The 15,646-nt window shown below is 41.3% G+C and overlaps 1 protein-coding gene across 2 annotated transcripts in view; it reads right to left on the minus strand.

Moving 5' to 3' along the window:
- Positions 1-691: 691 nt before the first annotated feature.
- The window catches only part of atp10d (ATPase phospholipid transporting 10D), a 47,546-nt gene continuing 32,591 nt past the window's right edge, over positions 692-15,646 (minus strand). For both annotated transcript variants that reach the window (XM_044374704.1, XM_044374705.1), the window contains 14 exons: positions 14,977-15,194; positions 14,317-14,508; positions 13,219-13,888; positions 13,011-13,117; positions 11,293-11,419; positions 11,027-11,211; positions 9,279-9,579; positions 9,047-9,123; positions 8,723-8,848; positions 7,534-7,734; positions 6,858-6,938; positions 5,909-6,013; positions 5,406-5,593; positions 692-3,850 (listed from right to left, as the gene is read on the minus strand). In XM_044374704.1, the coding sequence (XP_044230639.1) occupies positions 3,655-3,850; positions 5,406-5,593; positions 5,909-6,013; positions 6,858-6,938; positions 7,534-7,734; positions 8,723-8,848; positions 9,047-9,123; positions 9,279-9,579; positions 11,027-11,211; positions 11,293-11,419; positions 13,011-13,117; positions 13,219-13,888; positions 14,317-14,508; positions 14,977-15,194 (2,774 nt within the window). In that variant the 3' untranslated portion in view covers positions 692-3,654. The remainder of the gene's footprint in view (positions 3,851-5,405; positions 5,594-5,908; positions 6,014-6,857; positions 6,939-7,533; positions 7,735-8,722; positions 8,849-9,046; positions 9,124-9,278; positions 9,580-11,026; positions 11,212-11,292; positions 11,420-13,010; positions 13,118-13,218; positions 13,889-14,316; positions 14,509-14,976; positions 15,195-15,646) is intronic.

Consider the following 15,646-nt stretch of genomic DNA (forward strand, 5'->3'; position numbering starts at 1 on the left):
TGATATCAGTCAAAACCACTGTTCTATCAGATGTGCTGTAGCAATAATGCAGTTTCATTATCTGTTGATCTTAGCACACAGTTGTCCCTGCTTGGTTTCATTCAGTCTGTACTGATCTGCCCTAAACATGCAGTTATAAGTCCAGTCAATTAATAAAAGTTGTTTGCCCTCATTTCTGATACAGGACTCCTGAGGCTTCAGCCAATCAGTACAGCAAGTTCAGTATAGACCTCCTTTACAGAGCAGCAGATGTGAGATATACAATGGCAATGAATAAGGAGTTCAGCTTGAAGAAAACTCAACTGAAGATATCTGAAATAGGAACATATCTGATTTTCACTTCCCATGAGCATGGTAATATATCAAAAGAAAAAAAATAGGAAGTAGCAGTGGATGCTGTCTTATAGAAAGTCAATCAATCAATCAATTTTTATTTATATAGCGCCATATCACAACAGAAGTCATCTCAAGGCACTTTTCACATAGAGCAGGTCAAGACCGTACTCTTTACGTCTCAGGCTGGATGTTTTCTTGTAAATGTGGTGCACTTGATTGAACTAGTAGTTCTGTGGAGAGGCACATGGTTTCCTTGTAAACGGTTAAGGCTGGCTTTCATATAACAAATCCAACAAGATGACTTCATTACAGTTCTGCAGGTTATTTCGACACACTGTGCATGTTACACATGATCTGAACAACAAGCTGTTTATTGGAAAGTCTCACAGTCACTGGAAGTTTCATACATATCATACATCTAATTAAACAACTCAATTACAGAGTACAAAAAAGTGACTTGTGTTGACTGCACTTTAATCTTTAAGGCTTTTGTAGAAAAGTCAACATCTAGAAAGTATTGCATCAAAGTTAAGGCTGAAAGATTATCTTCATGTTATCACCTGGGTCACTCATACAGATGTGCACAGATGCAGTAAGGCCAGTTCATGTTAAGTTGCAGAGGAGGAGAGGGCAGCGTGGATGCTGACAGGCTGGCTGGGTGTTCCTTCACATAACATTCACACAGTATTCCACTGCTGTGCTGCACAGACAAGGGTGAAACTATTTTGATCTTATTTGTTTTTTGTTTAAACTCTCATTTTAAAGATAATTCAGATTAATGTCATTATGATATTTAATTCAAATTTAAATATCATGGTGTTCAAGTTCCATATCAAATCTGTTACATCACACACAGCCGAACTGTCTGTTATTAACAGTATTATGGTGATGGTATTTTCTGGAAGAAATCTGCCTGTGATGCTTTAACTACTGATGCACATTAAATCACTACAAGTGACAATTAAAAGGACTGTATCAGTGGTTGTGCATGTTAGTTCAGACCTTCCCAAGTTCATGGACCTACAAAATGATATGATTCTTCCAAAAACAAAAAAAGATGAATAGTAATAACTTTACAGGCCATTTTTACTCTAATTGCTTTGAAATTGACAAAGTCTGTGCAGTATGTATTTTTCTAATCACTCCCTGCCACATCTATAACACCAATATACTGATTTAGACTCAAATATAAGACATCAGTACACAAGGTAACCAGACCATAATCACCACCTTTCAGCAGTACATAAAATATGTGTGATCTGTGAATCTGAGAGGTCTTTTTTATTATATAGAGATAATTAAATTTCATTTTCTAACTGAGCTAACAAGGCTTGTTTGTGTGCAAGGATAAATAGTATACAGTAGTAAAAATACATCTGACAATTTAAAATTGTATAGCATTCATTTGAAAACAGTCAGCAAAATGTAATGAAGCTTAAATGTGCGAGCGCACAATCATTTGAAAGAATTTACAGTATCACCTGACATTTGGAGCATTTGAAACTGGTTACATTTAAATTGCAGTTTCAGCTGTAACAGAATTAAGTCTTGGATGTGATTTGGTTCAATCATGGCTTACAATATTTCTAATATAAGCACAGTGAGCTGGGATATGATATAACCAAGTGGGACTATTAGGAACAAAAATCACCTTTAAATCTTGATTTCTGTTAATCCTTGCTGGTGCAGCTCAGACGAAGAATTATGACTTATTCTGCAGATCCATCAGTCTGCCCTGAGAAACACAGCTCAAGCTCAGTCCTTGTTCTGTGGTGTAGTATTATCATGTCACTGCTGAGAAAGGTGCTGGTGGAGAGGATGGAGAGTACTGATATCAGCAACACAAAGTCAGCTAATAAATACACACAGACTGGTCCAAAATCAAGTCAGTATGACTCAGTGATGATTCCTTCATTTACCCCCCAACTGACCTCTTCTGCTCTGGTGGTCAGTGCAGAGAGAGAGAGAGCAGCTGAGCAGGTAAACAAAAACAGGCTGCTTATTCTAACAGCTCTGAAATTCCACTAATCTCTCTACACACTGTCCACAGCTCACAAAAGTGTAAACACATTCCTAACATTGTGAGCATGCTAGTGTGTTTGTTCCTCATGAAACAGTGCCAAGCAGACTAAAGATTAAAAAGACATCAGTGATAAAAAAAAAAACAAAACTCCACCACACAGTTAAGTCACAAAAAGTGGTATCTACACTGTAGTAGACAGAAACTAATGAGACCATGATGCAGACAGCTGGATCACACAGGGTGCTGCGGTGCTGGTAGTCCCCCCCCCATTCCTCCTTCATATATAGAGGTTAAAGGTGTTACATTCACACTGCAGGCTTTCAGTTGACCTCAGAAACATTTTTGAGATTAATATTGATTAAAATCGCTGTTATTAAGAACCACTTACAGTCCTTGTTGTTTCCTGGAACTTTTCACCACACTCTGTGGCTTCTTCAGTGGAGTTTTGGTCAGTTGTCATGGAGATGTGTCATCACTGTCAACAGTGTGATAACAGGTGTTACTCATGCATGATGAAAGTATTCATGTGCAATGAAGTTTAGAAGAAAAATGATAAGGGTGAGGAGGCGAAAAGAGAACCAAGATTTGAATATCGGCTTTTAGTGAGGCATCACTTCACTGTCTCTCTGATGAACACCTCTCCATGTGGTCATGCAAGCACAAGGTCATAATGATGGGAGATGTGAAAATTAAAAAGAAAATATTTGGTCACCTGCAGTGTGAATGTTGCAACCATCTCAATGTAACCCACAGCACAGACTATTGGCCAGAAGAGACTTTCTTTATGTTAATGAAGCCAATGTCAGAAGGTGAATGTGCTGATGATTCCCTCATGTTACAATGATACATACAGCTCCTTCTGATGGTCAATGTTTCACAGCTTCTGTTACCATGAATTGATGGCTGATGTGCTATTTTACCAGATACTCACTATTCTGATCCATTCAGTAAAGACAACATTCCAACAGTGGAATATTTTTCCATTCTGTTTCCATGTCCAATCAAAATATGGTTTTGTTTCTAGCAGCTCACGTCACAGAAGAAAAATCAATTCACCTCAAGAGTCCTTTGGTAAACATGAAGCCAAGTCAGTCTATAAATAGATGAGGAGTGGAGCAGTTTACTAAAAAGCTTTGATTGTACTGAAGGATCCATCCACAAATGTCTCTGTGCTATTCTGTCTCTGACATGCAACTGACTTCAGCATGTCAGCTGAACTTACGTGGCCATGAGTCTTTCTGCTCTGCTGACATGGCCTGCTGTGTGTGTGTGTGTGTGTGTGTGCAGGCGCTTGGTCAGGACACCACTGATCCTGTGCTGGGCTCCAGGCCGGGGTTGTCGGCACATACTGGCAGCCTGTTGGCTCTGGAGTGGTTTAGGTTCCAGCGCTGCATTCTCCTGCAGTATTTCTCTGAATCCACTTTGTCCAACTGAGCTGCTTTCTTCACAGCAGGCGGGTATAAGGAGCTGTGCAGAGCCCGAAACAAGAGCCTGTAGACAAATCACACAGGGCTGTATGAGTATCAGTCAGTATCAGTGAGGGGCCACAGCAGCACAGGAGAGATTTTTTTTATATGTGACTGATGACTTCACCGCTGTAGAGCCGCATGTATTTTCAGGACCGTCAAGAGGACTTTCAAAGTCCAAAACAAAGATCTAGATCCAGACCGAACTTCTAATTTCTTGTCGTTTCTTGTGTTTTGAGTGTGGCAACACACTTCAGCATACTTATCTGTGTGTGTGTTTGCGTGGGTGTGTGTGAAAGATGCGATGTGTGTTCACTCAGGTTTAAACACAAGACGTGTAATGTCATCACCATGACGACTTGTCACCGCAAGTCAGTGACATTGAGATTGTGTGTTGATTCTGCAGCTGGATCACTGCCTATGACAATCACACCTTTACTGCGTGGTTCTGCTTACAGGCGGACACTTCAATGTCTCCCACTCAAGTCAAGCAAACATTTGCTCTTGTGTGTGTATAATATTAATTTAAGAACAACTTAACACACCTTGTTGTAGCTGGAACACACTTCTTCACACATTTGAAAAAAACAAATCTACTCATGAATATAAGGTATAGGTGGCAGGAAGGTATGGGGTTACTTTTTTTCAATATTGTAAGGAGCCTGGGTGGAGATTTTGACCCATCTTGTCTGTGTTTTTGATTGTATGCAAAATATTTCATTTTGGAGTTGATGTTCCTTGTATGAGTGCATTCAGTCTTTTGTGTTATGTTCCTGTATCTTCAGCAAACTAAATGGGGAAAAATACATTTAAAAAAAGTTGGTCACTAAATTAAAAAGTATTCAGATCAGAGCAGCTATGTAACGGCTTATGTTTGACTCACACACTGATTGCAAGCCAACTGCTGACAGTTAAAACCTCCAGTTCTCTTTTTAAATTATAAATCCAAACGAGAGTTACAAATAGAACTACTGTTCTAAGAGTTCTGGATGTCAACCTTCTGACTTTCTGTCAAATGAATATGTTGTCTTTTAATGCAATCCAGAGGATTCACCACAGCATAATCTCACACAACTCAGAAACATGGTGAGTTTATGAGTTGTGACATTTCACTGCGGTGCAGTACTACAGAAACAAGGAGAAATAGAGACATTTCACTCTTAATGACTTGATTATCAGTCTGCTTGTGATTATACTTGTGTTCCACTGGGGACAGGAGTGATTCTAAATGTGCTGACATGCTGAAGCACAAGAGGAAACTGATCAGTCAGATTCTATGCTTAGATACCAGCGTCTGCATGGTGTGGTATGATACATGAGGCTCCTAGTTTCCAGAAATGCTAACATGCTCACAATTTTATGACTCAATCATTGATGAGGACCAACCTCATGAATAAGTGACAAGAGATAGATTTTAGGTTACAAAGGGAGGATAGACTGTTTGTATCCTTCAAAGGGAAAAGGGAAAAAGGAGGCCGCATATCTCATCTGCATCTGAAAAGAACAGCCCTGACATCCTGTTCTGATTTATTCTGTTATATGATCGTATGGCTGTATATGTTTTGTGTGTGTGTGTGTACCTGGGTAACAGAGCCGTCACAGTAGTGAGAGCACACACGATGTAGAAGAGAGGCTGGGACATCTGCAGTGTCTCCACACCCACAGGGTTGGTTGGGGGGCTGCAGGTCACACAGCACACACTGAAGAGCAACACAAAGCCGAAGTAGAAACCCCCGCTGAGCACCAACACCAGCACATGAATCCATGTCTGCAAGGTAATACAGAGGATTTACACACTCCACAACACACCAGGGGGGACACTGTTCATGCTTATCTGCTCTTCATGTGAGTTATCGTCTGGACTGTGATCAAGTTCTTTGCGTTCACCACACACACACACACACACACACACACACACACACACACACACACACACACACACACACACACACAGTTGGGCGTTATGTATAGTATGGTGTCCTAGAAGGTCATTAAAGCAAGTGGTGGACATAATCGATGATTCCAATGACAACAATGAGATAGTTAAGCTATAGTTTGCTTTCAGTGTAGCAGTGTGTCTGACCAGAGTATGACTCTCGATGACTTGGTGCAGCAGGATGATGAGGAGAGCCGAGGCGTTGATTGGAGAGCCAAAGGACAGCTCCCCGACGTCTGACCCCACGTATGCCTGAGAAAAAACATCACAGCACCTTACAGTGGGATAGATTCTCCTTACTCTGTGATATGAAACTGTCACGGTGTGATAAGCTGTAAGGCTGTCCAGGCCGCTGTGTTAGACAGTGTTAGTTTTATGTTTAAGAAACAGCACACAGCAACATTTGGGCTTGCCTGGTCACCACCATTAAGTAGAGCTATACTGCAGGATCCAGTGGTTTTTTGGAGTTTGACTCATAGTAGGCACAAAAAGTCTGGACCAAGGCCAACTAACTTTGTGGAAGAGACAGTGAATCTCTGGAGGACTGATTTAAACAATGAGTTGATAAAAAAAATGTTTTCAGATTTCAGGCAGATGTTTGACAAATGAAGCTGGGTACCATTAATTCTGATATGAGAACCATCTTTTGGAGAGAACATCAATATTGAACGATTACCATATATCTGCTGATATCTGCTATATTGCTAATAATATATGGTTATAATATGGGTATTATTTATATGAGCTTATGGCAGATATCGGTATCTGTGTGTATGTTGACCCACAAGTAACAAGAAATTGCAGGTCAGCAGTTCATAGTTTGTCCACCAGAGGGGAGTGACAAGTTGATTTTTACACTGAAAAATGTCCAGATTAGTGTGTATCTTTTCAATTCTTAAAAAAAAAAAAAAATAAATCTAGGAATCTGTATCAAGATTGTTTGTTTATGTTTTAAAAATGTATCATTGGCGAATATATTGTTATCAGACTCTTTAAATTTCCAAATATCGATATCAGTATCAGCCCAAAGCGTCCAGTATTAGTAAGACTATAATGTAAAGTGAAGCAATGGAATCAACTGACTCGCTGTACTTACAAAATAAGGCACAAAGAAGCAGACAAGGCTTTGATAAAAAGCATCCAGGACAGTGATCCAGAACATGTAGGGAGCATAGACCTGCAGAGACACACATCATCTGTCAGCCAGTTTAAGCACACAACAGCCACCACTGAACACTTCTTAATGACTTCAGTGGCTTTTGTTTTCCTGCTGGAAATGCAGAAACCACAGTAACTACACGCATGTGACCACAGCAGTCAATACAAAACATATGTACCACAGAAAGTCATTCAGTCATTAAGTCTTATTTTATACCTTAAAATATAAAAAAAGATCAAATAAATAAAGAACATGATTTTTTTTCTCATTAATAATAAAATAATTACAGCATGTCTGATCAGGTTAACTGGAGAAATCTGTCTCCTGATGCTGGTCTTCATGATCAAATCATGATATGATCTGACTGCATACATATTGATCACATATTCAGTGTTTCTGAGAAGCCAATAATATGACCTGAACCTGCTGAGATCCAATGATGTCATTAGTATTAATATTATTTTCTGTGGTCCCATTTCAAAAGCAAACTATAATTTAAAAAAATCTAAATACTGAATAGCAGCAGCTGTGATAGCAGGTTTTAGAAGGACATGTTTCTGTGTTGTGTCTGGTGTGTGTGTGTGTGTATGTGTGTGTGTGTGCGTGTAATCACCTTGGAAGTCTGTGCAGCCTGGTAGAGCTCAGGCAGCTGCATCAGGGTGTCTGCAGGTGTGTCTCTGTCCAGCACGCCATAGATGAGAGGAGGAACGGAGGTGAAGAGCAGGTTGAAGAAGATCAGAACCCAGGAGTTGGTCATAACGCTCCCAGAGAAACCACAGAAGAACTGATACCAGAACAGCAGGTTCACATACATCTGCAGACACAGACAGCAGTTAGGATTCTCACAACATCTGGATTGTATTTTGTAGTGTTTGTGTCAACGAGGGCCTGCAGAGTTGCTAGTAGCTAAATTAGGGTACAAAGCATCTTGTGTCTTTGCTTAAGATGAAACGCTGTTTGCAGTAAACATACGCACATACACACACACAGGTGAGGATGCACATGTTTATATGTGTTTATATGGTATTTAGCTTTTTTTTCTGATTTTCCACCTCCTAGAGAGGTGGGACAGGAACCTCCAGGTGAGATATATGTGAGAACCAACGTTTAATCCCAACTGCTGCTTACACAACAAATATCCAGTAGAACAGGTCTGATCACGAGATAGTGATCATGTAAGTAAGGAGGGTGGTGGCAGGAAAAAATCACGTGAGCAAAATACTTGTGGCAAGATTTACTAAGAAAGTGGCATCGTGCAACTGCATTTTGTAGCCTCAATTTGTGTGCAATAAATGTTTGATTTACTAAGACAGCAGCACATCACACAGTCAGCTCCTGATCCTGGAACTGACACAAGCAGTGAATGAAGGAGAGCTCACAGGTACAGGTCAGAGGTGGGATTTGAATGAGAACACTACGCTCAAAAAAGAACTTATTACTCAAAATATTTCTCATGAATGGATATATATTGTACTGCATATCTAATTGTTAATGAGCTACATTAGGAGGTAATAATATGTTCATGGGCTCTGGCCTGCCATGTCTGTTAAGATACATACAGCATGCATCACATGAAAAACCTGCTCAAAAGCCACAGTAAATCTGTTCCATGGTCTTGTCTTGTCTATTGACAGAATTGTTGAACATTAGATCAAGAAATTTACCCCTGAGGATGTTTGTGCATCTTTTGAGGTTTGTGAAGTAGATTTTTTTTCTGTATTGGTGAGTGCCTTACCCACTGTAATCAAGCTAGTTCACAAACTTTTATAAGGACTATGTCGAGGTTGGTAAAGATCTCTCACCACATTCTTGTAGATGAAGTAGAGGATCATGTTTGCAAGACGAGAGTAACACCAGTGACCGTGGACCAGTAGCAGTTTACTGAGGTGTTTAAACCTGGAGATAGCAAAGTCACTGGACATCACAGCCTGGAGAACAGTCCAGAAACATAACATACAAAAGGGGAAAATGTTTAGAAATAAAACATTGGGAATTATATTTCCATTTCCAGTTCTCATGGAGCATATGACTTATTTGTTGTCAGAACAAATAAGTCATATGCTCCCTTTATGTGATTTAGATGTATGTGCTTCTATTAGGTGCTGGTTTAAACTAATGGTTGTTACCTGCATGCCCTCCTGACCAGATATCCCGATACCCACATCAGCCACCTGTATCATACTCACATCATTGGCTCCATCACCTAAATGAATAAACACAACTTTGTATTATCCTCCACGGTGAGAGGTATAGGATGATGGCTTTAGAGGTTTTACACACTTAGAAATCAACATGCTTTCAACAGACATCTTAATTATTCATTAACAAGCAACATTCGGACCTGCTACATGTCCTTACCCACAGCCAGGGTCATGACGTTCAGCTGGTCCCGGATCAGCTGGACTACTTGGCTCTTCTGCAGCGGGGTGGAGCGGCAGCAGATGACCGCCCTGCAGCGGCAGCTCAGCTCCAGGAAGTCTCTCTTCAGTTCTTCCTGCAGTGCCCAGTCCAGCGTCCGGCCATCTATAACCAGAATGAAGCCAGCCGCACAGCCTGAGGACAATTCCCCATGATTCCCTGCTGCAGTCTGCTCAGTCACACCGTCCTCACCGTGCTGCACTTCCAGTTTGAGGTCCTCAAGTAAGGCTGCACACGCATCCTGATGAGAATACATACATAAATACTATCATACAGAGTCACAGTTCACTTACCTCATTGAATTGATCACAATCAAACAAGCTGTTGGTAAGACAGTCTGTGTGACTGTTGTGGAAGAACATATCTTTACAACATACCTTTACTACTTTACTACCCATATGATTTTTATGACCCCTTGACCTTTCTTCTTACACAACAGTGAATGAAATCAGCTGTGAACATTCATGCTCCCTAAAGGATGACTTTTCAGTGACCTTGATTATTCTTTCACATCAGGACTAAATATCAATGTGGCACGCACAAGACATTTCATATTCTATAGGTCAGGTTTCTATTAAATGTATTGAGCATATTCAGGCTCCTGAGGAGAAACACACTTCAACACTATCGTTATAGTCTCCCTCCACTCAAAAATATGTTTTTCTTCTTGTTCCTACAGTTGGATGTTTGAGCTTCACTGTGCAGAATGATGTATGTTCAGACTTTGTTTTCACATTTCACAACTAGTTTGGAGCCAGTCGAGGTCCAAACTTGAGGCCTCCGGTGCACATACACTGAGGATGGACTTTACAGTGAGGTAGGAGACATCTGGTGTCCAGCAGTTCAACTTCTGAAATGAACAATATTTGCATATTCATAGATTCTTGAATTTTTAACCAGGAATAAGGAGGAGATGCTATTTTAAGGATTTTAAAGTGGTACTTAAAACCATATCAGACACACATTATTGTTATGTCTTTATAAATGTCTGGAGGGGATCATTAAAGATCACAGTATAGTGCAACCACTTTCATTCATTAAAATCACATCTCCTTCTCCCTAAATAAACAATCCAGAAGCTATGAATATGTAAAGTCCATTCTCAGTGTATGTACACTGGAGGTTTCCGAATGACACTTGTGTAAGTTGAATAGTGGACCACAACTGGCTCAAAACTAGTTGTGATGTCACAAATCATGCTCATAGGTCCACCCCTTAAAATCTGATTTTCAGTGAGCACAGAGAAACTTTCCATTTTCAGCAGATGAATGTTAAAACAAACTCTGCACATACAGCATTCTGCACCGAGAAGCTCAAATATTCAACTGTAGGAACAAGAGGAAAGATGTATTTTTGAGTGGAGTGTGATTTTAAGAATAGTTTTGGGCCAAAGTGCTGAATGGACAGACAGACAGGCCAGCACTGTTATGTCCCACCACCGGCAGGAGAAGAATTAGTTTGCACACGCTGTAAACGTACAATACTATGCAGCATGATTTTTTATGGCAAACATACAAGTAGGGTGGACACATTGCTAAAGAGCAGCCAGCAAGCTAACCGACACTGTAAGCCAAACTTATAATTCAGTATTTAGAACCTGCAGAATGAGGACAGTAGATGAGAACAGACCAAATAAGCACCAATAAGCTGGAAGGTGGAACTCCAAAAACAACAACTTTTCCACTGACCTTGCTTCCACAGTTGGCAGTCAGAAGCCGGTCGCTGGGACGGAGGAGTTTGCAGGCGTAGGCGATGTTGATGGCTGTCTCTTGTTTGTCTCCAGTGAGGACCCAGACTTTGATGTTGGCCCTCTGAAGAGCTTCTATGGTCTCTGGGACCTCTTCCTGCAGTCTATCTACGATCCCTGTGCTGCCTGAACATGTAGAAAAGCACATTAAGCTCTACTGAGCTGCCTGAGTCATCACAGTTCTGATATGTGTGGTCCATGTCCTACCCAGCAGGGTGAGGTTGGTCTCCAGTCTCTGTGCTGACTCCAGCAGCAGTTCCTCTCTGTTCTCTATGCTGCTCTCTGCCAGCAGCTGTCTCTTCAGCCACACCTCATACTCCTCCTCCTCCACAACCTGATCACACACACACACACACACACACACACACACACCTGTTTCAATACAGACAGTGGATTCTCTTCTGAGGAACACCGGTTAAGCAGACAAATGCGCACAGATAGAGAATACTGACCTTTGAAGAAATTGTTTAAAAGAATGACATTTTTAGTAATTATATTAAAATTTATGTTAATATTAAAAACCAGGTGCAAACCAGCGCACACACTTGCTGGTGAAGTGCAGAGAGTAGTACATGTGGAATGGAATGGAAGCTGTATATTTAGCCATGAGACAGGTGGAGTCTGTATCTCCTGCTCCTGAACCAGCACTAAACCTGGGTGACAGAGTCTCATCCATAGCCAGCTCTCTGCCCAAAACACATTCATGACTGCACCAATCTTCTTTTGTTCCAGAATTTACTCAGAACTCACCTTTTAGAAATGTTCTTAATGTTTGATTTAACCTCCTGTGCTAACTTGTGCCTTCAGTGTGCTTTTAGTTATCCAGGACTTTTTTTAACTTATGTTTCTGGCAATCAATTAAATGGACTAATCGTTTAACATCTACATTGAAGCATCAAAAATAGTAAAATCATATCAGCTGATTGTAGCTGATTGAGCTCATTTATCTAGTGACGATGAAGAATGCTCTAAAGAACCAACTTAGGAGTAAAGTTCTTCTCTGAGTGGGAGCAATGACACATTTATGAAGTGACTTTTTCCTACTTACAGCAAAGTGTAAAAGTAACTTTTAAGAGCAACTCGCAAGTGATCACATGATTAATCACATGAGGGAAAAGCCAATCAGAGATATAAACTGACCCTACATCTGTCATATTGTACATTCTGATTGGTCAGTGGTATGTTATTCTATAAGAACATGTATAACTAGACTTTTTTTAAAAGTTAATTTTATTTGTGTGTAATCGTTAAATCTCCATGAATAATAAACATGTGACATGAACATCAATTTAATATAATTATAATAGATAAGTGATTGTGTTCATATAAGTTTTAGTCTCACTTACATGCACCATATCTGTGTAAGGGCAATCAAAGTTTGATTCATCACTGTTGCAAAGCTGCATGTTCCCCATTACAGCATTTTTTTCTGGTGAAAATGATCTTTCAATAAGCTTATTCTCATCAAGCTTCCATAAAACATCTTTCCTCTCACAGAATATCTCTGCCTGAATGCCGTCTCCTGGAAACTCCCAACAGGTCAGGACACCTCTGGAGCTCCTAAATATCAACCGAGTTAGGAGTGATTTCCCCAAGCTACGACAGTTGATAAGATGTTCTTACTCCTCATCCTAAAAGTTGAACCAAAATCTCAGGATCACCGAGACTTTTTGGTCAGTTAGGAGTGATTTCCTGCTCTGAGAAGCTTGATAAATATAGCCCCTGGTCTTGGGATAGCTCAGCTCCTCATGTAACTTGAAGACATCATTTAGGTGGGGTTGCTTTAATGAGCTTTACCTGAACTGTTGAGAGCATAAGACTTCATGATAGTACATGAAAATGTGCAAGAAAAATGTAGAAAGCCGTTTCCTGACACCCACAGTTCATGCTGTCTTCATGTCAGTATCACCTTCCTGAAATGTTACCTTTTTGGCGATGCAGAGTGTGCGGAGGCCCTCTCTGGCATAGCTGTTTAAATGTTTCTGAGTTTGCTCTCTGATGTGACTGTAGATGTCCTGAGCCTGTTCTGCACCTGAACAGAACACAGGGACAGAAAGTGATGCAACATCTCTGTTATAATAATCCTTCAGTTGGAGCTGTCATTTTTTATTCAGTATTCATTCTATTAGGTACCTTCAGCCAGGTCCATGATGACTGAATCAGCTCCTTTGGTGTAGACCACCACCTCTCCTGTGAGCGGGTGGCGGACCACCACTGACATCCTCTTCCTGTTGGAGTCAAAGGGCAGGATGTGGAGCAGTTGGACAGCCAGAGAGCCGATTCCTGGCAGATCCACCAGCAGGCTCTCTGCAGATCGTCCCCGCAGGGTGCAGCGGTACGCCCGGGCTGCGTGGACCAGAGCCGCCTCGTCAGGACTCTCTGCCTCATACAGCAGTTCATCATCAGTGTTGCTCTCAGTGTCAACTTCCCTATTCATGTCCTCCGCATCTTGCCAGGCCCCGTCAGAGTTTGTCTGTTTACTCTTGAGATCGTCCTCCGTCTCTCTGACCTCCACCTTCCCAGCGGCTCCTTCCTCCACTCTGGCAGATAAGTCTAGCTTATGCCTTGGGTTGGAGGTTTCCAAGTTGCTGTCTTTGCCTGGATCTGACCCCTCTGTGGTACTGTTGGGGGATGCTGAGCCCGTCTTCCCCCGGGCAAAGAGCCTGCTGGTGAAGCTACGAGGGCTGCCTCTGATCTGGGGAGGGGACAGGGTGGAGAGGGCTGAGAAAGGAGAGAAGCTGAAGCGCTGGAACATCAGCTTGATTTCTTCCAGGGACTTGAGAGGTGTTCGTGCTTCAGGCACCTGCAGGGACGATGAAAGAAAGAGAAGATGGAATCAGTTTTTGTAAGAGAACTCTTGAGCTAAACTGCCAGTCTTTTTTTAATCTGATCATTTTTTTTAATGTGTGTGTGTGCGTTTGTGCATGCGTAAATCTTTGCTCTCTCCAAGCAAGGTGCTTCCAACCTTTCTTCATTTAACACCTTAATCGACCCATCACTGGTTTCATCTTTACAACGTGACATTTAATCAGCCAAACTGTGACACCATGTCACACTGAACTACAGCATTTACACACACAGTACAGTTAAACAAACTTTTTAGTCTCATAGAGTTACATAAAGCACACCACCAGTCCACCAGAAAATCTTTCCAGTCCAGTAAATCACAATATAAACAAATGAAGAAGCTGTACAAGGCGTATATAATCTTTGGAGATGTTGTCCACTTACCACATGTCGCGGCTGGCTGGGTGAGGAGACCACCACGCTGTTGCAGATTGCCAGAGCCAGGAAGAAGTCAGTGATGTAGGTGAGCTCCAGGCTGGATGGAGTCACAGAGGAGACACCGGAGTGAGGCATCACAGGAGAGCAAAGCCAGTTCAACTTCCTCACCAGCTCAGGGTCAGGTACTACCTCCTTCGCCTGAAGAGACACAAGCAGCAGGAGCTGAGCCATCATGACTAGAGCATGAACAAAGCATCCATCATAACATGCCCAGGGGAGAAATGTTTATTCAGTTTATTCCGACAGATACACAAGTTACATGTTGGCTCAGGGAGTTCCCTCATGTGCTTCAAGCCTTCTTCCTGCAAGTCACGTGACATAGTCTCAGTTGTACAACCCAATTGTTAACACACTGTGTGTGTTAACATGTTGTTCAATTGCACAACCTGATTTCTGCTTTCCTGTGTGCATGTGAATGTACTAAGTGTGATTTAATACTACACTTCCATAAAATCAGAGCACATCTGTGCAGCACAGGCTGAGATATTCTGACTATAGTGTGGTTTAAGCTGCATAAGTTGCAATAGTTTCTCAATTCTGGATATGGCCCGAACAGACTATAAATAATGTGTCTATGGTGTGTTTGAGTGTGTGTGAGTGTCTGACCATGCGGCTGCAGAAGGCACTGGTCCTGGGCTGGATGTGATTGGACAGTTGGTCCTCCTCTTCCTCTGACTCAGCAGTGAGGGTGTGCAGAGACACGGAGCTGCGGTTGCAGCTGAGGGAACGACAGCTCAGAGATTTACCGCTGCAGCCGGACTTCAGAGTCATAGAGCGACCTGCAGCTTCATTCTTCTCTGCCTCGTACACTTCCAGCCTCCGAGCTAATGCAAACACACAAACACAAACACAGCAGTTACAGCACAAGACTTACAACTCAAACATTATGGAGGAAACCTACGGAGAGCCTGGTTTTTTTCCCAATGGTTAATTGTAACCCCTAAATAACTTTCGTTTTTTTTTCCTTTCTTTTTTGTCTATCTGATCTGGAGTTATTCTTCTGAAGCCTGTTGTGTCTTCATGAGTTGCATGGTTTATAATGGTCAAATATTCCATAAAAAGTCGATTACTACAAAAATAAGATACAAATTGTAATGAACAAGAATTTTCCTGTAATGTTATATGTTTTCAAAGGTATTGTTGCACTGGAGAGCAGTGAACAAAAAAGTTCTGACTGAAGGTCTACACTAGGTATGTCCCTATCAAGTTTAAATCCCATTCTTATATTTACCTAAATATTGATTAAATATGTGTCTGACACATTGAAATAACAGCT

Source organism: Thunnus albacares, chromosome 15, assembly GCF_914725855.1.
Source record: "Thunnus albacares chromosome 15, fThuAlb1.1, whole genome shotgun sequence".
Taxonomy (NCBI): Eukaryota; Metazoa; Chordata; class Actinopteri; order Scombriformes; family Scombridae; genus Thunnus; species Thunnus albacares.